The sequence below is a fragment of the Osmerus eperlanus genome, chromosome 1, assembly GCF_963692335.1.
Source record: "Osmerus eperlanus chromosome 1, fOsmEpe2.1, whole genome shotgun sequence".
In the NCBI taxonomy this organism is placed as follows: domain Eukaryota; kingdom Metazoa; phylum Chordata; class Actinopteri; order Osmeriformes; family Osmeridae; genus Osmerus; species Osmerus eperlanus.
In genome coordinates this window covers 16915858-16940351 of record NC_085018.1, presented here as the reverse complement: position 1 = coordinate 16940351, position 24494 = coordinate 16915858, and the positions used below count along the sequence as shown (strand labels likewise).

The 24494-nt window shown below is 44.9% G+C and overlaps 4 protein-coding genes across 5 annotated transcripts; 1 reads left to right on the top strand and 3 right to left on the bottom strand.

Moving 5' to 3' along the window:
- Positions 1 to 1161: 1161 nt before the first annotated feature.
- Positions 1162 to 6872, bottom strand: p3h1 (prolyl 3-hydroxylase 1). 2 transcript variants are annotated; one of them, XM_062464457.1, is made up of 15 exons: positions 6280 to 6872; positions 5354 to 5506; positions 5033 to 5222; positions 4606 to 4737; positions 4366 to 4505; positions 4156 to 4245; positions 4016 to 4068; positions 3747 to 3868; positions 3537 to 3664; positions 3367 to 3462; positions 3040 to 3190; positions 2760 to 2877; positions 2587 to 2662; positions 2325 to 2465; positions 1162 to 2198 (listed from the first exon to the last, which is right to left on the bottom strand). In XM_062464457.1, exons 1-15 carry the CDS (start codon positions 6736 to 6738, stop codon positions 1569 to 1571), a joined length of 2679 nt encoding a protein of 892 aa, XP_062320441.1. In that variant the 5' UTR covers positions 6739 to 6872; the 3' UTR covers positions 1162 to 1568. The 2 variants fall into 2 exon arrangements, with proteins under 2 accessions (XP_062320441.1, XP_062320431.1); XM_062464447.1 differs by having other exon boundaries at positions 2751 to 2877; positions 6280 to 6871.
- A 553-nt stretch (positions 6873 to 7425) lies between these two features.
- On the top strand, positions 7426 to 9323 carry c1h1orf50 (chromosome 1 C1orf50 homolog). The gene is made up of 5 exons (XM_062464465.1): positions 7426 to 7608; positions 7864 to 7979; positions 8057 to 8143; positions 8277 to 8408; positions 8747 to 9323. Exons 1-5 carry the CDS (start codon positions 7560 to 7562, stop codon positions 8930 to 8932), a joined length of 570 nt encoding a protein of 189 aa, XP_062320449.1. The 5' UTR covers positions 7426 to 7559; the 3' UTR covers positions 8933 to 9323.
- A 226-nt stretch (positions 9324 to 9549) lies between these two features.
- Positions 9550 to 13295, bottom strand: ap5b1 (adaptor related protein complex 5 subunit beta 1). The gene is made up of 3 exons (XM_062464435.1): positions 12968 to 13295; positions 12076 to 12849; positions 9550 to 11952 (listed from the first exon to the last, which is right to left on the bottom strand). Exons 1-3 carry the CDS (start codon positions 13106 to 13108, stop codon positions 10012 to 10014), a joined length of 2856 nt encoding a protein of 951 aa, XP_062320419.1. The 5' UTR covers positions 13109 to 13295; the 3' UTR covers positions 9550 to 10011.
- A 396-nt stretch (positions 13296 to 13691) lies between these two features.
- On the bottom strand, positions 13692 to 24310 carry efcc1 (EF-hand and coiled-coil domain containing 1). Its single transcript, XM_062464422.1, has 8 exons — positions 23492 to 24310; positions 22893 to 23332; positions 16429 to 16571; positions 16180 to 16315; positions 15808 to 15973; positions 15082 to 15240; positions 14756 to 14825; positions 13692 to 14558 (listed from the first exon to the last, which is right to left on the bottom strand). Exons 1-8 carry the CDS (start codon positions 24176 to 24178, stop codon positions 14431 to 14433), a joined length of 1929 nt encoding a protein of 642 aa, XP_062320406.1. The 5' UTR covers positions 24179 to 24310; the 3' UTR covers positions 13692 to 14430.
- Between the last annotated feature and the right edge of the window lie 184 nt (positions 24311 to 24494).

The following is a 24494-nucleotide window of genomic DNA, read 5'->3' as shown; positions in this document are numbered from 1 at the left end:
CAACATCAGTCGGGGTCCATTTTGTAGATGTAGACCCTATTGGGTTAAACCTTGTTGATTTGGTGTGTGAGTAAGCGTATGTGTGCTAAGTACATGCAGCTGACAGACAAGGCTTCATGTTAGTTCCCTTTGCGGTGTTTGCACAGAGTTGAAGGAATGTTTCACAAAGCGGTTGACGTAAAATATATGCATGCAGAAGACACTCACATACACATACTGTACGCTAGGCTACATGGACTCTATATGCAGGGCATGGATGGGAGTGTGGAAGGCCTCCTCCCATGTGGTTCTGAATAACTTGGATGTTTCAGTCGGGGGAGCTGAGCTGGGTGATTACTGTTACATGTGTGAGGAAATGGCAAGGCTGTGTGTGTGTGTGTAGTGTAGTGTGTGTAGATGGCTTCACACTAGGCATGACTTCACTCACAAGCTAAACCTACACAGACGCACCCACAGACTCTGAGCTGAGGACAACAGAGAAGCACACAGGGCAGAAAACCTCGCTGTAGAGATCCAAATGTTCTACAGCCTAAAAAATACTAATAGATCCTCTCAGCTGAAGATGGGTCTGGTGAAGCTAAAGTATAGTTTCTGGGTGGAGCAGCTATCTGATATAAACAGGATACCAAATTAAAACTCCCTCGAGAATACAAGACAAGCATTTAACTACACACACACTAACGTCAAATAAACTAAGAATGGTATGTAACAGACAATATGATGAGCCGTCACATTACATTTAATCATTTAGCAGACGCTCTTGTCCCGAGCGACTTACAGTAAGTACAGGGACATTCCCCCTGAGGCAAGTAGGGTGAAGTGCCTTGCCCAAGGACACAACATCATTGGCACAGCCGGGAATCGAACTGGTAACCTTCAGATTACTAGCCTGACTCCCTAACCGCTAAGCCACCTGACTTCCCCTATGAAAGTCCTTTCATCAGAGTATTTGAGGTTTAAGTTTGAATACTTAACAAACTGAACATCCATTACATGTACAAGTCACTTACTCTGTAGCAAATAAGTAGCAATCTTTTTCTTTTTTCTCAGGACAGCAGTGCCGGATGTGTGTGTCTGAAGCTGGAAGGTTAATGTGGCTCCATGGTGCCACCCAGGGATACTTTGGGGTATTGCACAGAATGTCAAAACAAGAACAAGAACTTAAAAACAGGGCTTTTATTTAGATGAAGATGTATGTTTTTTGTATTATTTTCGTGGGGATCATAACAATTGTATTAATTCCTGAAACAGGAAGAAAATTGTACTAACTGTACATTTCAAGCATTTCATAAACAAACACTGCTGAAGACATGAAAAAATATACAAAACTGTGATAGTCTAGGAGTCTGTGATAGACGTGATTGCCATTGAAAGATGGTTCTTCACTGAAGGCACTTTTGTGACCATGCAAGCCATGATACTGCAGTCCATGTATGGCTTTTATTATCAACAACTTATGGTTTCTTAGAAAACAACTAGAAATAAATCCACAGAGTAGACCTTCAGAACATATTCCAAAGGTAAAACAAATGTACCACTCATTGTAACAGTCACATGTGCTGCTCGGATCACAGCTCTTCTTTGTTTTTCTGTGAGTCGGACTCTGGTTTGAGATCAGTTTTAGGGACCTTGGGGTCCTTTTTGACAGAGGCTTTCTCTGTCTTCTTTGCTTTCGGCTTCTGCTCCTTTTTGTCCACCTGCTTGGGTTTCGTTTTGACAGCCTGTGTGCTGTTTGTTTTTGCTGCAGGTTTAGCTGCCTTTGTCTTGTCAGACAATTTGGGCTTTGCTTCTTTTCCTACTTTGGCTGTTGTTTTAGCTGTAGCTTTAGGCTTTGATGCAGAGGATGGTTTGGCTTTCGTTTTGCTTGTGACCTTCACTTTGGCTTTTTCTTCCTCTTTAACTGTTTTCTCCTCTGGCTTGTCCACTGGTTTATCAGCTGTTTTTTCAGTTTGTGAGTCTTCAGTTCCCTGAGGCTTCTGCTCATCTGCTTTGTTGTCCAATTCCCCCCCCTGTGCTTGCTCTGGCTGGTCGTGGTCTATGGGTGTGGCCTGGTCTATGGGTGTGGCCTGTGGCTCTGAGCTCTCAGATTGGGCTGCTAATTTAGTGTCTTCCACCTTGTCTGGAGTCACTGTTCCCATAAACTCTGCATCTACAGGACTGGAAAACATCTTCAGCAGTTCCTGAGCTTGGATTCTCTCCTGTAGATGAAAAAGGGAAGATTTTTTAAGCATTTAGTACTTATGAACACATACGGCACAAATATTTAAAGATAAACCAGTAAATGTATCAGGTCAAAATCACAGTGTTGTTCACAATGTCTGTACCTTTTCCTGGTGGATGGGGTCCAGAGTGAACCAGAGGGCCACAGCACAGCGCTGGCCCTTGGTGACTGCTCTAACACCATGGGGATTCTCCTTTCCTGCCTCGAAGCCAATCACACGGCCACACTGGGGACGCACCTCCGCCTGTGGCCACAGACAACCACAGACAACACAGGAAATGGATTAACTGATATTCAGTTCAAATTCACAATGAGAAGTCATCTAGCTGCTTCATAACAACCTTTCTGCAAACCGCTCGACTTACAGTGACAGTTTTGGCATCCAGCTGAGTGAAGATGAAGTCTCCTCCTTCAAAGTCATCATTCAGGTAGAGAATGGCACTACGAGGGGAAATAGGAGAGTGTTCATGTGAAATTGAGTGTGTGTATCTGTGTGTATATATGTGTGTGTATGCATCGGTATACATACTGTAGGTACCTGTAGTCTCGGTGTGTGTACGCAGGGGGCTCTTTGATGCATTCGTTGAGCTCTGAGATCAGTAGGCAGTTGTCTACATGGACTGGATGACTCAGTTCTTCCCGGTCTTCCTGCTTCTCTGCATGACCAAATAACACACAAACATCTGGCTGTTACCAAACCTAGCATAGTAGGCACATAAAACAACTTGGGTGTGCTCTAAATGTGATAACCCACATTCTATAAGGGCTCTTTGCGTGTTTTATGAACCCCTTAGGGCCACCGTAGCTCCCTGGCTTACCGTCAATAGCGGAGCGGCACACCAGGTGGGAGTAGGAGAAGTAGAGAGCGCTGTCCAGGCGGAAGTAGGATTCCAGGATCTGACGCACCTTCTCACTCAGGTCAAAAAACAGGCGGGCACTCTTCAGGGGCACCTTGCCCTCCTGCCCTAGCTGAATGGCATGATGACAGCCAGCCAGGCAGACAGCAGTTATGTACAAATGTACAGATTGCTTTCTGATGGCCAACTGAGAGTGGTGCTAGACTAGCGGGGTCCATGGGGTTAGGGTTAAGTCTATGGTTAAGGTATTCCTGCTGGTTAGGGGGTCGGTGTTCAGTGTTTTCTCACCTTCAGAGCCTTGAGGACAGTGACCCCCTGGAACATCTCACTGGGAGTGTGGGGGGAGGGACGGCCCCTGTACCCGTCACCTTTCAGCGCTGCCGCCTGGAACACACACACACACAATATCAACACACCCATCAGACACACAAACCCTGCAGCCTGTAGTGGTATCTTACGTTAGATAGACGATGGAGCTCTCTGCACTCATCCTCTGTGATGACTCCATCCAGCAGCACGCGCTGAGACCCGTTCAGCTGCTTGGAGACCATGGTCACTTTGATGTCATCGTACAGCAGCGGGCCACCTGAGGACAGTCAGGAGAGAATGTGATTGACAGTCCCTCGCCATCGAGCAGCTATGACACGTCTTCCCGAAACGGTTCGCACCTTCTTGTATAATCTTGGCCAGGTCTGTTGAGTCCTTGTTCTTCTCATCCACGAGAGTCTCAATCTCCTTCATCAGATTACCAATCTCCTCTGTGATCCTCGCTGCTGTCTCCTTGTCTGCCCTGGGAGAGATGGAGAGTTTCAACCAACAGCACACTGTATCTATGTATAGAATCTGGAGCACAATAGGATACAGTACAAATACAATGTGTGTATACATCAAATCAACAGGGGCCATCAAAGACACATGCTTTGATTGACCATCTTACTTCTGCTTCTCCCTCAGTTTCAAGGGCATGACCTCAGCAGGGGTCCATGCATCCTAAAAGAGTTTTGAGAGTAAAACTGAGTAAGAGTCAAATCTGAAATCATACCTTTATGAATGAATATGCAGGACAGGTTTACCCACCGGGTCAATAAAAGTGATTCCAAATACTTCATAGCCAAAGTACAGCAGCTCTTTCTCCAGTAGGGACTGTTGGATGTGCCGTTTCACCACCTAATGACGGACAGACAGATGCATGTTCACGGACACACACAAACAGGTGGTTAGGGTAAAGGCACGGGGCTCAGGCCCTGTCTATAACAGTTGTCGAGTGTGTTTGTGTGTGGGCAGTACCTGTTTGGCAGAGAGGGTGGCTGCCTTGTCCTCCCCCAGCACGGCAGAGTAGTATGCCAGGTTCTGGTTCATCACCTCATCCTCAGGGTGGAACAGCAGGAAAGTCTTAGCACACTCTATAGCCTCTGCATACTTCTCACCTGAGTGAAGGTGGAACGAGCAATTGTTTGCACTTACAATGATATTCCTTTTAGCGGCAGGTTGTTGATGATGAAAGTGTTTCCCACTGTTGAGACTTACTGTTGTAGTAGGAGAACTGGAGGTAGTTGAAGTGGGAGGGGAGGAAATCCTCAAAGGGTTTATCTCTGCCGGCCGTGGTGGCCATCTCTACAGAACAGCGCTGCTGACAGTTCAGCACCTGCATGTAGTGCTCTAAAGTACACACAACACAACCATACAGTCTCTGGGTCAGTCCACAGGGAAATAACACACATCCAGTTGACGAGACGCGCACACAACCTTCTACCAGGAGGTGGCAGTAATGTGTTCATGAGATCCTAGAGCTGGCTCTGTTCTTCTTCTCTGTTCTCAACACCAAGAAATCCTGTATTGGTGTTGTGCTCCTCCCCTCATCTCCTTTCCTTTATCTGTACTGATGAGATTAACTAGAACTTTCTGTTGTTTTGATCCCTACTGTCCCTTATCCTAATTCTACTTCCTGTCGTACCTGTCATGGACTGGAACAGGTCGGAGCTGTACTCCATGTAGTTATAACCGTCGTAGTCGTAGGCACCCTCGCACAGCACTCGACACTCCTTGTCAGCGATGAAGTACTCCTCTACGGCCGCCTCAAAGTGGTCGATGGCTGGAGCAAACGTGTCGGCGCTGTAGACCCGCTTCCCCTCAAGGAACTCTGCCTAAGAGCACATCAGTAGGTCAGGAGCGTCATACACTGTTATTGATCCACAAAGTAAAGACTGGTGGGATCAGGAGTCCCATTAAGTTTGGGGCTCTGGGGTGAGCCTGTGCTGATTGGTATATATCTCACCATGTGAGGCCTGGCCTCAAGGTCTTTGAAGTCCTCCTCCTGTACCCCTGCCATCATCCTGTAGTAGTCCAGGTTCTGTCTCATCTCCATGTGGTCCGGGTTGGCCAAGAAAAACGTGTTTGCTGCTGCCACTGCCTTATCCAGTTTATTGATCTACACAAACCACAGTGAAGCTATTAAGTTGTGAACCCTTAAAAGGGTACACAAAAATACCCACACAGCATTGTCTGCAATACATACACATCTGTACTGGAACCTAGGTGTCATTTGTCATCTTGCCGGGACCTATGTTAAAATGCACCAACTTTCAGCCAACTTTATCCCACTTTAAGGCAAGGGTAGCCAACACTGCACAGGGTGTTGAGCATATTAATCAGTTGTTAGGCTGTTAGGCTTTATTAACACTATGCCAAAGCAAAGGTTGTTCACTGTTTGACATTATGTGATGCTTTCAATCTAAACTTGTCTATATTGACAATAGTAAATACATTGTTAGCAACAACAACATTGTTGTTATGTAATTTCTAGTTTTCAACTTGGCCAAGAAGGCGCTATGGCTTTAAATGACTCCCCAAATTTCCGACTGCCATGCAAGACTCCACCTAAAGACGTGGCACGGGCTGCCTTGTCTTGGGGGTTGGGGAAGTAGACTAAGCTACTTACTGTAGCCTGCAGGGAGAGGTTTGAATGAAATTATAGCCTGCAAAATGTAAGATAAGACTTGTGCAACGAAGCCGAAAGTAGACCTATTTATGGCCTCATTCAAAAGCATTCTTTATAACGTAGATTTAACGTTCATAAACATGATGTTGTGGTCAAAGTTAATTGCAAATAGTAGCCTACTCATTTCCCAAGGCATGCAATTAAATAGTTTTCTCTGCATCCATTTAATTCAAAACAATGGATGACTGTGGCTGCTGATTTACCTTGAAATATGCGACTTGGAGGTAATTGTAAGGGGTCCTCTTTCTAAATTCAAGTTCCACATCTTCGCTGACTTTGTGGACAGTAGATGGCCCAATCTTTTCACTTTCGCAGGAATGAACACAGTCGGCCCTTTTCAAAATCTTCTGGAAGAATCCAAGGTCTTCCACAGAGCCAGCACCAGGTATCGGAACCCCAAAGCCGGGCAGGGGTTCACCAAATGCGCTCTGGTTGGCACAGGTTATCCGACAATGTGCCCTCACCCTTCGTATAGCAGCCTTGTTCCGAAGCGCCCTCTCCATATTAAGGATAACCGACATCCAGTCCCCCTTATAATATGCTTCCACCGCTGTATCAAATAGAATATCATATGGCTCCAGGATAATATTACTACTCAGTTGCACGTCGGACATGCAAAATGGGATGAGGAAAGCACTTAAAAACACTAAACGGCACTCCATTCTAGAAAATGGGCCCCCTACATGAGATGGTGGTCTGGAATTGAGCAGTCGGTTGAGAATGGGGCTGAAAGTTTGGCCGGGGGCTGCAAAGTTTTCTGGAGGTGGAGTTTGAGTGTAAGAGGCTGTATTGGGCAGTTGCTATGCTATATGCATGCTCAGAGAAGGCTATGACTAGACGCAGCCTAAACCAACCAGGTAAACAATATTAGCACTTTAAATGAAAATATATAGAATGAAGGATAATGACTAGAGCGATTAACTGTTCCTTGTCTAGGCTTTGCATGCACCGTATTAGTCCAAATCACCATAGCACATGGGATAATACGCCGATGTTTGGTCACATTGATGAAACGTTTGAATGTTACGTAACTTCATAATTTTATAGTGAATTGAAATTACATAAATCCCTTCCCAACTCAAATTGTAGGCTAAATATATGACTACAATTATGCGACTGGCTGTTGCGAAACTCGTCTGTCGTTTGACGTGGCCAATGAGAAAGCCGTAGAATAAATGCTTTATTGGCACGAATTATATAGAAATATATAGCTGATTTGGTACATACGTATGCATATATATTATTTTATATATTCATTTTTATTTGTAGAATCAATATTTGTCATGTCAGAATGTTATTTGTGCTAATTTCACACAGGCAAAACTATGACGTACAATAACAGACTGGAATAGACGAAAGACCCTGAACCTCCCCTTTTAAGACTGGCTGATTTCACACTTAGGTAAGCAGTGGTTACAAAATGTGTTAAGACATAGGTGAAAGTGTAGCATGCATCATTGTAGAATCCTAACAACAAAGCAAAATGGATAAAACAGTAACCCTACCTAACCAACCCGACAAACCAACCAAAGGTAAGCCTACTTGAAATCTCTCCATTGCCTGAACTATGCCAGTAGACTCAACATTAATTTCACATCTGTTGATTAATATTTCCTCATTCACACAATATACTTTTAGTAGCCGCTCTGCCAAACAATAATGGATAGGACATGTGGTGACAGGCTAGTTTAAACACACTGATTAGGCTAGAACCTCACGTATTCAGCGCAGTTCTATTTCGAATGAACCCAGATATCATGTAACAAAGTATCTCTGTGTGTTTTCAGTGACGTTAGTGGAAAACACTGCAAACCCAAATGGTCTGTCTTTGGTCAGCTCTTACCAGACCCACAGGGTGGGGGACCCCATGGATCTGGTTGCCCTGGCAACACAAGTACAGAAGGTAGGCCCATAAATTAGTAGAAAGTTACACTCACATACAAACATGGTCATAACATGCTCTTTATTTATTTTTTGTAGGGAGACGATTTTGTCAAAGCTAATGCTTGCAACAGGTTAACTGTCATTGCGGATCAGATTAGATACCTGCAGGAACAGGCGAGGAAGGTAAGCCTGACAAATTAAAACGTTTCCTATAAGGTAAATGTGAATGAGCAGAATATGATTTTACATCACAGATTTATGAGGCATGGTGTGTATTTACTGTACTAGGTCCTGGCTGAACTGTCTCTCTTTGTAGGTTTTAGAAGACGCTAAGAAGGATGCTGAGCTCCATCACGCTGCATGTAATGTTGTAAAAAAGCCAGGGAACATGTATTACCTTTACGAGCGCCCGTCAGGACAGAAATACTTCTCCATCCTCTCCCCACAGGTAAGTAGTATAAACCATAAAGAAAAATAAACTAGGAATGTAAGAACTTTTTTATGCATTATTGTCATTTGTAATGCGCTTTAGTACATAAGCTCTCTGTAGTGAGAAGAGAGACACTACAACGTGGCAGACACATGCACTGCACAATATGTTTTGAGTTAAAAGAATTGGATGTCCAAAGTCTGCATGTGACCCTGAGTTGAGATAACTATGTCCACCTGGTGAAAACAGAGCCAGTTCTCGTCAGAGCTGACTGGTAGCTAGCACAACCATGAGAACATGGATGTGTTCAAAGATTTGAGTGATCAATATTTAACCAACTATCAACTCATCTTTAGGAATGGGGCTCCAGTTGCCCTCACAAGTTTATCGCTGCGTACAAGCTTCAGTACGACATGTCCTGGACCCCACTGGAGGAGGTGCAGAAGAGGGACGCAGAGATGGGCATTATGGACAAACTCCTCAGCCAGCAGGCAGCCTTGCCACCCTGCTCAGAGCCTAACTTTGAGGGCCTGACTAAATGAAGGATAACATAGGGAGCTGGATCAGACTGGAACTGGAGCAGCTGTTTGTGGCCACCCAGGGTGGCTGTTAAGGTCTTAATTCAATTCAAGGTTTTGATTACTGCGCTACCTCAGAATCATTGGCTTTGTTTGGAATATATCCCACTGGCACCAACATGATTTAATGACATTTTCAATGACGTTTCAATTATGGTATGTGGTTTTCTGTCTTTACTGAACTGGAATATTTGCAAATGCAAACTTTCTTAAGCCTTTAATCTTAAGTTATGTTTGTAGTTATTTTACCTTTTTTGTTTTAATGAACAAGGAATCTTCAAGGTGGTAACCAAGATTGGTATTATTCTGACAGTTTGAAAGGAATAATAAAATACAATAAAGTGTCGTAAAGTTACAGGCTTGCTTAAACGGTATATTAACCAGCCTTGCATTGTGAAGTAAGCACACTTTCCATGGGCTTATAGCAGACATTGGCCTTTAGTCATCATGAAGGTATTCTATTTCTCCAGAGGACTCGACACTTCAAGTGCTTGTGCAGAGAAAAAACAACAAAGTCCATTATTAGTTGTCAGCTTATTGATGCCCAATATGCTGACATAAAAGGAACAGCTAGGAGAAAAATTGTTGAACTTTTCTGACTTTATTTGGAAGACAAATGACAATCTATATTCGAACAAACATGGACAAATCCTAATTTAAACAGGCACATAAACTTCAGATGTTGATCCATGTGGAAATGTTTGATCAACTAACATTCCATACTACATTTCATGAATGCAGATTGTAACTTCAGAAATACACATGATTCGATAAAAAGTGTCAATATTTCCTACCATAAATGTACAAATGTGTTCCAATAGTGCAATACAACATTTTGGAATGCAACAAGTGATTTCCTAAATCGATAAGATACATACATGGACAAAACATGATTTCAACAAGTTTTAGCATGACTTTTTTTAAAGCAGGAGTTAAAGACATTACAATTTGGACCAGAAAGTCACTGTGAAAACACAAAAACAGTTAAAAGTGAGTTATTTCCATTTAAAACACCTACTATACCGTACAGATCTGCTTGCCCATCAAGCTGCAGGCTGCTGCTCTCTGGTAATCATCTGTAGGTAAGAGTTAATGAAAGGCAAAAGTTTCCAGTTGTCTGTAGCGATACTGATCTGCACAGCGTCCTCCTCCATGCTGATTTTCAAAAGAACATGAGACTTGGGCGGGAGGAAGAACAGCACTTTGCTCTTCCCTGGATCTTTCTCAGACACTTCTGAGATCACAAATGGCTGAAAGTGCTTCTCTATCATCAGAACTAAGGATGAGTCACTCAGTTCACAGCAGAAGAGGCTTGAAGCATTGTCAGCTAAATCCGTCTCTGAATCCCTAGAGCTCATTTCCTTCCACATGACCTCGAAGAGCCTATACCTGTGTTCTTCTCCCCACACCAGGGGGGCAGACAGGGGAAGAAATAATTGAGGGAAGGTAACCTGCAGGTCTGCAAGAGCAGTGCGCCAGGAGAGCCCATCCTGGGTGGTAAAGACAGCGCTGGCTTTCAAGGTGGTGGGGTACGGCCTCCTGGGCCTCAGTCTCAGCCTCACCACCGGAGGCTTCCGCTCTCTGAACAGGCACGGAACACTGATGTCACTCACATCCTCGTAGTGCGGGTCCGTGAGGTCGAAGTGCAGGTGTATGCTGAAGAGCTGATCAAATCTCGGGTCGTGAACTCCGGTGTAGGTCAGCTGGTAGTCTAGGATGATCTCAGAGGCAAAGGCACCGTTCTGGAACTGGGCTCTGTACTCCTGCATCTCCCCTACAACTAGATCTTGGGTCAGGTCATGCTGTGGTTCTTCGTTGGGTGTGGGCTTCATTTCTCTCTCTGGTTTTAGGTGGTTGTCCATCTTGACCAGCCTCAGCAGGGTTAGTTGTGTTCTGTGCACGGTCAGACCGCTAGTCAGCTCCTCACTCTCAGACATGATTGCAGAAAGTGAGCGTACCTTGGCCTGCAGGCCACCCTGAGCCCGCCCCTGCCCTAACACGGCCCCCAGCTTCTCCTTGGAGAGGGTGGTCAGCAGGGTGTAGTACAGACGCGCGTGGTCCTGGATGTCCGTGTCGCCGTAGTGACAGGTGAGGTGCTGCAGGAGGTCAGCCAGTGGGTTGAGGAGGATATCCAAGCTGGGGTGCAAGAGCAGACGCCGACACACACCTAGCAGGCCGTTCCCTAAACGCCAATCCCCGCTCAAGCACAAAGTGGGGGACGTGACGACACTGAGCAGGAAGCTAAGGGTGCTCTTCTGAGGGACGTCCCCTTCCTCGGCCACACGTCCCAGCACCTTGAGGTGCCAGCGGAGGGTTTGCAGGGTGAGCACAGCCAGCGGGGCCTCGGTGATGGCTTGCTGCAGAGCCCTGAGGAGAGCCACGGCCCAGTCCGACTCCTCCAGCCTCTCCTGGGCACGGTCAGCCAGGTTGATGAGGTGTGGGGCCAGCCGGGTGTGTCCGAGGTACAGCCTACATAGTCTCTGGGTCAGGTTCTCACAGTGGCGCTCCACGTGAGAGAAGTGGAGGAGGAAGAGGAGGGAGGCTCGGAAGAAGGTCACCACCATCTCCCTGCTGCCGTGGTTCTCCACAATGCGGAGGAGCGATGTCAGGTGGTCGTACAGGTAGGCAAGGCCCCTCCCTCCCTCTCCATCGCCGTCCTCTCCTTCCTCCAAGTAGACCAGGGAGAGCAGGTTGAGTCTGGCCAACATGCTGGAGCTGTCATTGAACACCGTTGGCACCAGGGCTGCAGCTAGTCGAGGGGTCAGTAGCACAGGCAGGCTGTCATCCCAATCCCCACTGCTGATTGGACGGTTCTCTGGAAAGTGCAGGATGCAGTCCATGTAGAAGAGCTTCTCAGGTGTGCTTATGAGGGGGTGTTGGGATAAACCTACGAGGCGCTTGAGAAGGAAGGCCTCGTCCTCAGAACTGAACAAGCTATCTGTGAAAGCAGCCTTCATCAGCAGAGTAGCATGGAGTAGGCACACCTGCAAGAAGATGGGAGGAGATAAGGATTAGATTACACAGCATAACGATACTCTGATGATTGAATCTGAATAGTATGTCGCAAGTGTTGACGTTCTGGCATGTTCCAAAGACTCACGACTCACCTCAGACGTGCCTAGAAGACGGAGCAGCTGAGCTTTAAAGATCACTGGGGAAACAGCCGGCACCATGGAAACAACCTCTACCAGTCCTCTCAGCAGTGTAGCCTGGGCCAGGGGCGTGAGAAGGTAGGACTCCTCTAGAAGCGAGGAGAGCAGAGACCGTAGCTCCTTACAGTCTGGGCCGGTCTGCAGGGAAGGGGCCCTGCCAGTGGGACTAAGAGTGAGAGGGGAAAAAAGGGCTATGTCCGTGTGGGAACTTTCCAACACGAGACCCTCATTCCCCCCTAGCACAGCTTTCAGCTCCCCAGCGCCGGCTCCTGCCTGCTGGGTGAGCAGATACACAGCATTCCTCAGCCCCAGAGCATGGAGCCAAGAATAGGCCTGGTGAAGCCTCGAGTTTTCCTGTTGCCTCAGACCACTCAGGAGTTCCAGATGTTGGGACAGCAAACCTGGGCAGCAGGCCTCCAGCTCCCTGAGGCAGTCACAGGCTGTTGCCCGAAGGGGGCGTACCACTGCCCCACTTCTGTGGTCATTAGTGTCTTGGACTGTCTCAAGGAGGAGGTCAAGGAAGTCTTGAGAGGCGCGAGAGTGTGTACTCACACACGAAGAGCAGAGGAGCACTGAAGTTAAGGTTAGGAGGAGGTTGCAGCGGAGTGAAAGAGCCTTGGGCGAACAATAGGACAGCACTGACATTAGCTCCAGAGCTGTTTCCTCACCCACTGTGACTGAAGGGCATAACAGCATAGGGTGCTCACACAGTGGAGACAGCAGGAGGATCTGAGAAGAAGGGGAAATGATGCTGTTGAAATGTCGTGATATTTAGTAAGCTGCCTGAAAAGGAAAGCAGGAAGGCTAAATTTATGTCCCTTTTAAATCTGGATGTTAAATGTTTTACCTTGACATTGTCACTGGCTCTGTCGTCTCTCAGCTCGCGCAATAACTCGGCGAGGAAAGCCTCCGGCGTAGTGCAGGACAAAAACTCAGACGGACTGCGTAAGAACGCGACGATTTTCTCTGGCCAGTTGTTCGCCGCCATGGTTAGCAAGCTAGATTGTCAACAGTGAGTGACTGGTGATGTAATCCCGACTTTATCAACCACTCAGAACTTTAAATACATGTTGTATTTTGTCTTCAAACGGAGCACCTTTAACTGACATTGTAACATGGATCATACCCAAATAAATATATCTCTTTAAAAAGCAAACAACTATTCTGTTTTTACATACGGTACTATCCCAACATTATGGGTTAATGTTACGGTACATTGCAACCAAGATGTAGACTATGAGGAGCATTACCGCCACCTATTGTTTAGGAGTGTGTAGGCGCCTCCTTTGAAATTGTGAAGGAACATGCCCAGCCTGCAAATAAATGGCAAATCTGATTTGTCCTAGCGTGCCATTTGTATAGTGATTTCTTCTTACTCAGTCAGAACTTTAACGATGTCGTACTTTATAAATGCAAAGATTGGAAACCTAAGGAATACTTCATGAAAAAAGAAAACTCCTAGGCTACTATCTATTGAAGTGTCTTGTATTACTGTCTCACATCTTGTTAATATAACACAATATAACACAAGTAGAAGTCATCACGTTACGATTCAATTCTATTTCGTTCACTTTATTGACCACAAAGGAAACTCAAGATTGAGTGTTTGTCCAGAAGAACATCAGATGATTGAAAATAGATCATACTCCCACAACATCTTTGAAGAGGAGCCTTTGTAAGGCAAATTTGTCAAAAGCGCCTATATTCACTATGTTTGAAACATATAAGCAATATTACATTAAGAATTAATGTTCACTTTTTAACGCTGAGTACAATCAAATGGCACACACTGAAAATAAGCTTGCATGCTGGTGTGGATGAGTGACTGTGGGATTGGACAGACTGGATAGCACCATTGTGAAGGTAATGCCCTAGTTAAAACCTCCAGCAACTGACCCCCACCCTTCCCAGAATAGGTTAAGAAAATAAAGATGGATTGCTTCCGTTAAACATTTTCATTTTGCATAATGCAAATGTATAACATTGTTATTGAAATATATTTTGTAAAAAGAAATGTACATGATTACCATGTTAATGCAGTCACATAAAATATCTTATGTTGACAAGGAGAACATAAAGAAGTTATGAATGACTAACTGAAGTGCATGTGTAGCTCACAGACAATGTATCTTCTAAGTCTAACCATTTTGACAGATAAAGACTTGAGGAAAATAAGAGCTAGCTAAGTGTATAATACATTATGTACATTGTTTCATGACCACAAAGGTTAAAATATAGTTTAGGTAACATGGAAAGCAGTATGATTCCTTTGAGCTTAGTTATATTCTGTCCAGCAGGTGGCAAGCTTGATCAACAGGAGATGACCAGAGCGTTCAGGGACTGGCTAGTTTGTTCCTGTGGTGCTCCAGAAGACAGAATCTCACAGGCAGCCAGCTCATGATACAGAGCGTTGAGAACCTCCAGTATGTGGGCTTTCCCTAAATAATAGGTAACAGATGTGAATATAGAGATAATTACATTACATGCAAGCCTATCCATAAGAAAATCTAATTGAAACCTATTTTTAACTTTACAACTTGGGGGTCTTTTGTAATTCTTCATTATCATGTTTCACACAGCGACCATATGTAGTTTACTGATTCACTGTAAAGCTGTTTAAAGTGGTGTTTCTTACCATGTTGAGGATCGCTACAGGACTCCAAAGTGCTTAGCAAGATCTTCCCAAGAGACCTCCGGGACACATTCTGAAACCAGAGAACGCTTTTTACTGGCTGCCACGCTAGCAACAGGCTATGTAATAACAAGGAAAAAAAATCTATAAGCGAGAGGGAAACACTATCAGCTACTCTAACACCTTTTAATTGAGAGAACACCACATGGTTCAGCAATAGTAATGTTTCACCAAGTCACAAATAGGTAACACCTTTTCTATACAACTGCTGATTGATTATAAACAAAGAAGTCTGCTGGTGCATAATAGGCCCCCGGGGTCTGACTGACCAGGTCCCTGAGCTGCTGCAGGAGCTGTAGAACATCCACCAGTTTCTCCTCGACAAGGGACAGTCGCACTCTCTCCGTCTCCAGCATCTGCAGCTCCATCTGGAGCATCTCTGCTTCCTCGGCCTTCTGCTGCAGCTCCTGCACCAGAGAGTCCTTCATCTGGGACACACAGAGACAAAAACAGGCTTGTTGTCAGGTCATAACCACGACCACAGAACAGGTCTCTACCCACACGCAGACTAAGGCCAGGCCTCCATGTAAATAAGCCCTCTCGCTCATAGGTTTGTTTAGCTGAGCGGCTGAACATTTTGAAAATACAAAAAACCCACGACGTCATGGTCCCCTCCCCGTCTGTACATGTTGCTGTTTGGTGAGCTGCTACTCAGCTGTATCCAGAGGGTTTATTTACGATATTCCAAAGTGCCATGTAGGGCTAGAGGGTATTTTTGTGGTCAGCTCAGTGAGAAACAGCTGCACACACAGGGTGGCGCTGTGACCACTGCTGCCGGCTGGGCGCTGGGCTGTGCCACTCACTGTGGTTTGACTTTGAAGCCCTGCACTCTCATAACAACTTATACCAGTCCTCTCTAATCCAACTTTACACCATGACCAGAGCCCCAAAATGACTATATATATATAGGGAGACAAAACATAATCCAAATAACCATTATTTCTCCAGCTGTATCAGGAAGTGCAGAGGTGATGGTGGTCATCGGTGTTCTTTACCTGGTCCATGTCGAGCTCAGCCTTGCAAGCCTGACTTTCCTTGAGCTCCAGCTGCTTGTTCAGCCTGGTGACTTTCTCCAGGAGCTCCACCACAGCACTGCGGCTCTCCTCGCTTCTGGAGCCTCCAAAGTGGGACAGTAGCTTCTTCACCGCCTTATCTTCACACCTGGTGAGAACCAGGGGAACCCATTCATTAAAACCTCCCTCTGAAACCCAACAGGCCAAATTAAGCCCCATTTCCATCCTGTTATTACACTCGTTAAACGTGTAGGCTCAGTTAGGCCAACTTGTGCCTGTGCGGCTGTGTGCGCGCTGTAGGTGTGAGAGGCAGGGTTGGTTTGGGGAGGTGGAGTCAGAGCTGGTGTGCTGTACCTGTCCCCACAGCAGGACAGCCTGGTGAGAATCCTCTTCACCTCGTCCACCTGTCTCTGTTGCTCTCCTGTCCACTTGTCCTCCTCCTCGTCTGACGCCGCCTGGCCCTCCACAGAGCGGAACAGTTGCTCCTCCACTGTCACAACACAACACAAATCATCAGGATACAGAGGCCAGCATCACTAGATAAAACTCTGAGATTTAATAAGATGGTTTAGGCTGTAAGGAATAAGGAGCAGTATGGCTTACTGTTGTCTAGTGTGGTCTCTGCTCGCCCTGTAGGAGACCGCCGGTCATGCTGGGAGTCCAGGCAGAATTCCTGTCCTGGTCTGCCCGTGACCTGCTGCCTTGCCCTGGTGCTGCATGGGATTTGTAGTTTGGACAACTCAGATCTGGAGAAAAATAAGCATGTTGTTTCTGCAAATCCATTCAGAATGCATTCTATTTCTACCCTATCCAAGCACAGTCTGACTTTAAGACGTGCATGTGTAACATGAGACATAAGACTTACTACAAACATGAGTGTGTAACATCTGCAACCGCCAAGATCATTTTATTGGGGGCTGTGTGATATAGTTCTCTAAATTAAGTAATTGAAGCCAGGCACAGCATCTTTAGAGCACTGAAAGCTTTAAGACATTTTCACAGTAAAGTGGGACAGTGTGAGAATTACCCCTCAAGTTTCCAAAAGTTTGGCTACAAGTTCTGAGCAGAATAAAATGATGGTAATGGCATTAAGGAGGAGACATGGAATTAAGACAGTCAAGTCATAAGTATAAAATATTGTACATCATGAAGTTGAAACATCACTTGTAACCTAGACGAAAAACATATTGATTAAAGTCATGCGTGTCTTTGTAGTCAAAGTTTACATTTTTAAACTGTTGTAAGAATGCAGTTGATGTAGATCAATCGTTTTGTTATCACGTGAATTTTTCTGCTTTCCTCTGCTGTCTGGTCTTTGTGTTGTAAGAAATCCGATAGGGGCATTCGTGAATCACTGAATAAGTGTTTCCAGATGACAATGTCTTGCGCGGGGGGAAAATCTAGAAAAAGGTTTTCAGCTTGGCTCTGTGAAAAAATCTGTCCAGAAGCACTCATGCTTATATCCTGCTGGCACGAGGCACACCATTAGACCAATGACATAACACTGCAACAGCATATAGACTAGAGGGAATAACAGCTTTCTAGGTACAAAACACAGGAAGGAATTGTGTGCAGTGTAAGGTCTGCTTTCCACAACCAATCAGAAAGGGTTGATACATTTGAAATGTGGGGCCACAGTCAAGGTAGCTGTCGGAGTAGACTCAAGCCCTTGAGGACCCCCAGCTGCCTAGGGAAGAGGATGCTGGGGCACACAAACACAGATCCTAGCTGGTTGTCATGGATACCCTGGGTCTTAGGAATGAGCGAGCCGAGGGCCTTTTCAAACTCTGAGCCTGGTGTGACTAATTGCACTTTAATTGACAGAGTAGCCGTTGGAGCGGAGCTGTGGCCAGGCTCTTGTGAACACTACACGGACATATACATGAAGCCTCTGGCTCTGGCTTTTGACATGGGGGAGAAAAATGGTGCCAGCTTTGTCTGGTTGCAGACACAAAGTGCTTGTACAAACAGTCAGTACCCCTTTGAGGGAAAAATAATGGATTTTCTGGATGTCAGGCCAAGACCATGGGCTAGGTTAGTTGAGTGGGATTATGATTGTGTATGTGAGTAATGCTATTTGAGGAGTCATCTTCATCACGTAGTTCCAGAATTAAATGTATACATTATAAGTAGTGAGAAAGAGCTCAGAGGTAGAGCTGGAATTGAATTTGCAGAGAGTGTGTGAAGCTCTCCAGACACCTGAGAGCAGGCCAGACATCCTGGATGGTGGTTTGACTGTGGGATCCAAGAGACATACTGTAGACAGCCTGGCCGTCTTGCTCTATGACATGGACTGGGAACTAATCCCCCACCAGCGTATGATGGAAAAGCAGCAGCAGGGGTTTTGGAGTGCAGTAAAGGAGACATGTTTTTATCGTTTTACAAGTCAGCAAGACGCAGCATATGAGTGAGAAATTAAAGAGAAATTCGGAATCCAAATAAAATACAAAAAGCAACCCTAGATATAAGACCATGAGCTCACTTTTCCATCACTTGTGGTACATACTGTACGCTGGGGGTACATACTGTACGCTGGGGGCACATACTGTACGCTGGGGGTACATACTGTACGCTGGGGGCACATACTGTATGCTGGGGGCACATACTGTACGCTGGGGGTACATACTGTATGCTGGGGGTACATACTGTATGCTGGGGGCACAAACTGTACGCTGGGGGTACATACTGTACGCTGGGGGCACATACTGTACGCTGGGGGTACATACTGTACGCTGGGGGCACATACTGTATGCTGGGGGTACATACTGTACGCTGGGGGCACATACTGTACGCTGGGGGTACATACTGTACGCTGGGGGTACATAGTGTACGCTGGGGGCACATACTGTACACTGGGGGTACATACTGTACGCTGTTGGCAATAACAGCCATAAATAGGAAGCAACATCGTACAACCCATATGGGATAGTTTAGCGGTTCACATCAATGCAAACTCTACTTTGCAAGCTTTTTCTAAACCTACCTATCAAGCATTGTGTTCTGAAACAGCCCCAAAAGACAGGAGGTATTTTCCCGTTCCTTCGTTGTGGAGGGTGATTGACTTTAAAGGAAAAAACTGGTGGAAATTGATTCACTATGACATACTTCTGATGTTCTTGATTATTGGAATCTGGAGATTCAAAGCAGAGTTATAAACAAAACTATTAAAGGAAACCTGAGAAAGGCTTCAAAGGTATGGCTTTTGAAATAGAGTACCATTTCTTATTCCAGGGCTCCTGGATTAGTGAAGCGTTGGATAATTAATCTAACATTTCCTGAATTGCACTGTTCAACCATGCTGTCTGTAAGATGCAGAGACATGTTTGTCTAGATCTTACATTTACTATCAAGGAAAGGCATTTAGCTGTTACAGCCATAGTCTGTTTACCTTAAGCCAATCATTGCTAAGTAGCTGCACATTGCAAAGATAGTGGTTGGATTATTTATTATTTAATTATTCTGCATCCAAACGTATAAAACACTGGACCAGTGCTTACAGGCCAGGGGGAGTTCAGCTGTTTATGGTTAGAGTCAGGACACTAGAGAACTTCCTGTGTTTATCACAGGGAGGGCCGATGTGAACTTCCATCCTTGCTCAGACCTCAAATTCCCATCCCCCACTCGGCAGAAATGTCTCTCTTTCTTCAGGTGTTATCCGTCAGTGTGAGTGGCCATGTCTTCTGTCCACAGAGGTTACAAGTGAGGGCAGGCAGCAGACCTGAGATTGATGTATCGTGCTCTCTTAGCAGGGGGCCTAATATTATGGCTGAGAAAGACGTGTTTATGTGAGGGGGTTTGTTTGGAAAACCTGTGATACATCTAATCCACTGAAATACAAAAAGTCTGTTGATACATGGTCAGATTTATCATATTGGGTGGTTTCTTGAGAAACATAAAACTTGGTTCTGGGCTGAATTGCACATTCAGTGGAAAATTTGCTTTGCAGTTGTGTGAGTAGCCTTAATCTAGATTTGGGATTTGAGACCCTACATTTCTAGCCAGCAAGTAAGGTGCAAACAAACCTCTAGAGTTACAAGTGTTGATGAATTATGAGTGAAGGAAAACACATAAAAGGAAAAATCCACAAGGGTGGAAGGCAGTAATGTTATATGTTATATAAGAAATCTCTTGTGTATGATGTATTAGTGCTGATGTCTGCACAGTCAGAATAACTCCAAGCCAGAGGAAGGGAGGAGAGGAGGGAACGGTTCCAAACTGAAAGGGAGACCACTTGGCAGTGTGGTTTTTGAGGACTGTTCAAGAACAACACAAAGGCAAGATCATGCCCTTGGTTGCAGACATCCCTTGAGTGAGTCCTGCCCGTATTATTTAAGGAGCAGGAATGCAATGGCAGCACCTGCTCTTCCAAGTGTTGCTTTTCTCACATGAAGGCAGATAAATGACCCACTGGGCCCTCCTTTCTCCTGCTCTCCCAGGCGCCACGTAGAGAGCATGAAAAGCCCTGCAGATCATGGCTCCCCAGAGCCCAGCATCTTAGGGCCAAGGGTTAGAGGCACACACATATGTACATGTCGCTTCTACACAGAGTGTGTTTAAATATGCTCGGTACTAAAAGAGTAAAGAGTACCAGAAAATATCAAGGGCATGGTTATGGAACTTCCAAGACACAAATGGAGGCAAAACCTTAGACAATAACACAAGACAAAAGACTTGTGCCAGTGTTGTTGTCATAGTCCAGGAGTGATTTGGGATTTCCACTCCGGATCATACTAGAATGTTGAACCACAGACAAAGAGGAGGGAAAAGATGGATGACTCTGTTCCTCTCATGTGAGCCTTGAAAAACATGTCCTCCGCTCCATGAACAAACACTTGAGTGTTTGCTTCTTCCTCCAGATGGTGGGTTTTCCTCCGCCTTCTTTTCTTTTTGTTCCTCTGGCTATGCTCCCCATTGTCTCTGGGTCTGGTCCACAGCACTCTATAGGCTGAACTGACTGATTTAGATCCTCACTACCTTTTGGAGTTTAGAAAGACCCAGAGCTAAAAGTTACACTCGGTTGGCTCTCTCATTTTTCATGGTAATACACTGAGCAGTTAATTCCTGTTCCCACCAATTCCTCTGTTGATGGGGTGGCTCACTCCCTCCCAGCTGAATCCCTCTGCTCTCTTTTAGCATATGATCTAAACCTTATGCCATAGGACTCACACTTCTTGAGTTTCAGACTACAGACCGCATTGACTTCAAGTCTGTTCCAATTCATCCAGTCATGGAAAACTTGAGTGCAGATCCAGTATGCTGTAGTAGTGCAACATTTTTCAACAACTAACGTGCATGCAGTATGTCATGACGAAACTCCCCTCAGCAGTTGACACTGTTTACAGTTATTCTCAAGGAATGTGGAACCTGTGTGATTAACTATTCTCTGACAGCATCCCAAAAGTTAATCCTAGTATTACCATCCAAAGCAGCTAGTGTCACTTTGGTACGATTTGGCAACACATCACTGCACCAATCATGTACCACAAATTGGACATCTGATATGACATACTGCAGCCAATTCAGTATGTGGCCTATTTAAAAACGGATTACCCTATCAAGTTCCAGATAACTGCTGTTTGAAAATGATTTTGTGAGTACACATGAAACTCATACACATTATTTGATGCGGGTGGGAAAGGAGCGAAAATCAAAGGCAGATTGCACAAACCCTGTCCATGACAGGTAAAGTGTCAGACAACTCAAGTGGATGGAGTAAAATAACAGATGGGAATAATATGAGTGTGCTCCTGAAAATGTGAAAGCTATCCAGCTGATTTTGTCAGCTTGCTGGTATATCCGTGCCATCTAGTTGCGCTTCATTGTCTCTAAACCTCAGTCTCGTCCACTTAAGAGTCAATATCCTGGCATACTTTCAAAAAGACAACGACATGCTCTAAGAGCTGTGAACAAGGCGACAAACACTGAGTAGAATATCTGACACATTCTGTCAATAGGGTTTCAATGAGCAATACTTTGGTGAGAGTATTCATGGAGACTTGTTGCTAGGCTCCATCTGAGGGTGAGTTGGTCTATTATTGAGCAGGCAGAGTATTCTGTAGATTGATGGGAACATTCAGCCTGCTTAGGTCCTAGCTCAATGGAGAGTTGAGCCTATTGTGGAACTGAATAAATTATTTGGCTGAAGAGTATCCATAGACGGGGGCTTATAAAGACTTATTGGCACAGCCTTAAAAGTTTGCACAGATTTGTACGTTTACGGTTACAAAGTGGTACTGTGTCTGCAAAACATGTTTCAGTGTGCCATTAGCTAAAGAAGAAGCCAGTTTTTGCGTTTGTGTTTAGTTTTCTGAGTGTCTTTAAGACCTGCATATGAAGAACGAATCTTCTCTGAATCTTGTCACATGCTATTTACACAGTCATCTACACAGTATACCAATTCTGCCATTATTAATGACAGGATTAAACAGACAAGACCAAAACACGAAGGACAGACACAATAAACTTTCATGGCACAAGGCTTTGTGTTTTCCAGTGCAATTATGAACAAATAAGTTGGGCCTTTCTTCAAAGTTAATAATTCCCAACAGTAGCAGCACACAAACAGGACCAACTTACCACACACATTGTCTGTTAAACCAACCCAAACAAAACAAGGCTGAAAATCAGAATACCAAACCACATCAAGAATAGTTAACTACTTAAATAGCATGGTAGAGTTTTCCAGGCATGGAGCCAATTGTAAATAGGGAGTCATTTTATTCATGGAGAATTCAAAATTCATTATGGTTGACTTTAACCACTAAGAGCTCTATGATGCAATGTGTTACCAAAACAATATCTTCTTTTTCATAAGGCATAACATTATCAGAGGTAAAACCACATATGGTGTGAGATACATGTTTATTTAACGCCAAGGATGTTAGATTTAATATGCCTTTGTTGTGTAGTATCACTGTGCAGTATTCCTTTCAAGAAAAACAAGCAGTCAGGCTTGCTTTTCTCCTGAAATACCACAGTAACATATCCTCATCATCATGGATTGTTATCATGCATTTGAATAATGGAATTTTTCTCTCATGACCTCTTAAGTACTGGGGCAGTTTTACCTGTAGTAGAGGAGCTCAGACTCTATCTGCTGAACATGTTGCTGGAGTACTGGGACATGGCTTGCTTTGGCCTCCAGCTCCTTCACCTTGCCCAGGCCACTGAGCACTGCCTGTCTGGCCTCTTCCACCTTTCTCCTCATGTCCACTTGCTCCTGCTTCAAGGACTTGTTACAGTCCTCCAGGGCAGCCACAGTCTCCCTGGAGCTCCGCAGCTCCTGCACCAGTTTCTGGTTACACAGCATGGCCTCCTCAATCTGGCCATCCTGAGAGCTGCAGATCAACTCTACCTCGTGGAGGTAACTATTCAGGCTCTTCTGGCTGTCATATCTGCTGGTTTTAGTGCAACCGTACGTGCTTTTTTTCTGAGCAGTTTGTTTCTGGTGGACAATGAAACAGCCAGCTTCTGGTTTGTGTTTAGAGTGACTTTTCCAAAGTCCCACCTGTGACAAAATATAAATATGGTCACTTGCATGAACAGAGTGAGTGATTAAATACGTAATAAAAACTGCTGATGCTAAGGAAATCGTTCAGTAGCGTACCTGGCAGACAGCGACGTGAACTCTATAGCCTATTGGTTCCATTGAATCATTTACGCTTACCTGTAAGGCCAACGACCGGGCATCACTGCTCTGAAGAGCTGCACGCATGTCCTCAACTAATTCTCTGAGACTTGCATTTTCCTCCTCCAGTTTGGTTATCCTGTCTTCAGCTTCTTCAAGTGCCACTATTTCCTCGTAACATTCCCGTGGGCACGACCCCAGTTGTTTGCAACCCGATGCATGTCTTTCCGAGGTAGGAGAAGACCCTCGGCCCCTTCGTCCACCGACGCCCACAGAAAATAATCTTTCTCTCCTCCTCAAAGGACTCCTGAGACGGATCTGCGTTTCTATATGCTCGCTCTCCTTCCCAACAAGTAATCTTCCATTATCGTATTGGCACCCTGCTTTAGTGCTGAAGTATCCACATAGTTTTGCATGAAATTGTCTAAAAGTAAACTCGTTTGGCAAATTGTCCAATATACCAGCACATTCCTCCGAATTTGAGTCTTTGTTCAGTCCTAAGATTTTACATAAAATATTAAAGTCCTCTACAGGAATTTTGCCGTCTCCTTGACAGTCCATATGATGGAAAATCTCCTGCAAATACTGATCCAACCCTGTGGCCAAAACTATTATTTCGTTCTCGACTCCTCGATCCAATCCATAATGGTAAGCCAAAGTACTTACTATCCATTGTGTCCTGCGCGCGGGTCGGCTGTATGGATCGTTGGTATCGGCATTATCCATATTTATTTGTTTATCAACTCTGCATGTAGCCTACGATATTCTTTAAACTGTGTTTGGATGATAAAACTGGGTGTCTACTAGCACTTGATGCATCCCACGCCAAAGCCTGCTTTTTCTGACCACTCACTTTGAGAATGTATCCGTGGTTCTATGAACATGGGGCGTTTCTTTGAAGTCATGTTTAGCACTGCCCCCCAAATTCTTTCCCATTAAAAGGACATTATTGACCTTTTTTCGTAAAAGTATAAATCGAGTTCAATCTAAATATTTATTGACAATTGAATATTATATTTAGACATTTGTTACAGCCTCAACT

Excerpts from the sequence above, each read along its gene's own strand:
- p3h1 (XM_062464447.1), bottom strand. The coding sequence starts at position 6,738 with ATGGAGTGCCGTTTAGTGTTTTTAAGTGCTTTCCTCATCCCATTTTGC. Across the intron at positions 4,506-4,605 it reads CCAGTTCTCCTACTACAACA|GTGAGAAGTATGCAGAGGCT; the intron begins GTAAGTCTCAAC and ends ACCTTCACTCAG. Across the intron at positions 4,069-4,155 it reads GAATCACTTTTATTGACCCG|GATGCATGGACCCCTGCTGA; the intron begins GTGGGTAAACCT and ends AAACTCTTTTAG.
- efcc1 (XM_062464422.1), bottom strand. The coding sequence starts at position 24,178 with ATGGATAATGCCGATACCAACGATCCATACAGCCGACCCGCGCGCAGG. Across the intron at positions 16,316-16,428 it reads AGAGACCACACTAGACAACA|TGGAGGAGCAACTGTTCCGC; the intron begins GTAAGCCATACT and ends GTGTTGTGACAG. Across the intron at positions 15,974-16,179 it reads CTGTCCTGCTGTGGGGACAG|GTGTGAAGATAAGGCGGTGA; the intron begins GTACAGCACACC and ends GGTTCTCACCAG.
- c1h1orf50 (XM_062464465.1), top strand. The coding sequence starts at position 7,560 with ATGGATAAAACAGTAACCCTACCTAACCAACCCGACAAACCAACCAAA. Across the intron at positions 7,609-7,863 it reads ACCCGACAAACCAACCAAAG|TGACGTTAGTGGAAAACACT; the intron begins GTAAGCCTACTT and ends GTGTGTTTTCAG. Across the intron at positions 8,409-8,746 it reads TCTCCATCCTCTCCCCACAG|GAATGGGGCTCCAGTTGCCC; the intron begins GTAAGTAGTATA and ends ACTCATCTTTAG.
- ap5b1 (XM_062464435.1), bottom strand. The coding sequence starts at position 13,108 with ATGGCGGCGAACAACTGGCCAGAGAAAATCGTCGCGTTCTTACGCAGT. Across the intron at positions 12,850-12,967 it reads GAGCCAGTGACAATGTCAAG|ATCCTCCTGCTGTCTCCACT; the intron begins GTAAAACATTTA and ends CCTTCTTCTCAG. Across the intron at positions 11,953-12,075 it reads GTCTTCTAGGCACGTCTGAG|GTGTGCCTACTCCATGCTAC; the intron begins GTGAGTCGTGAG and ends ATCTTCTTGCAG.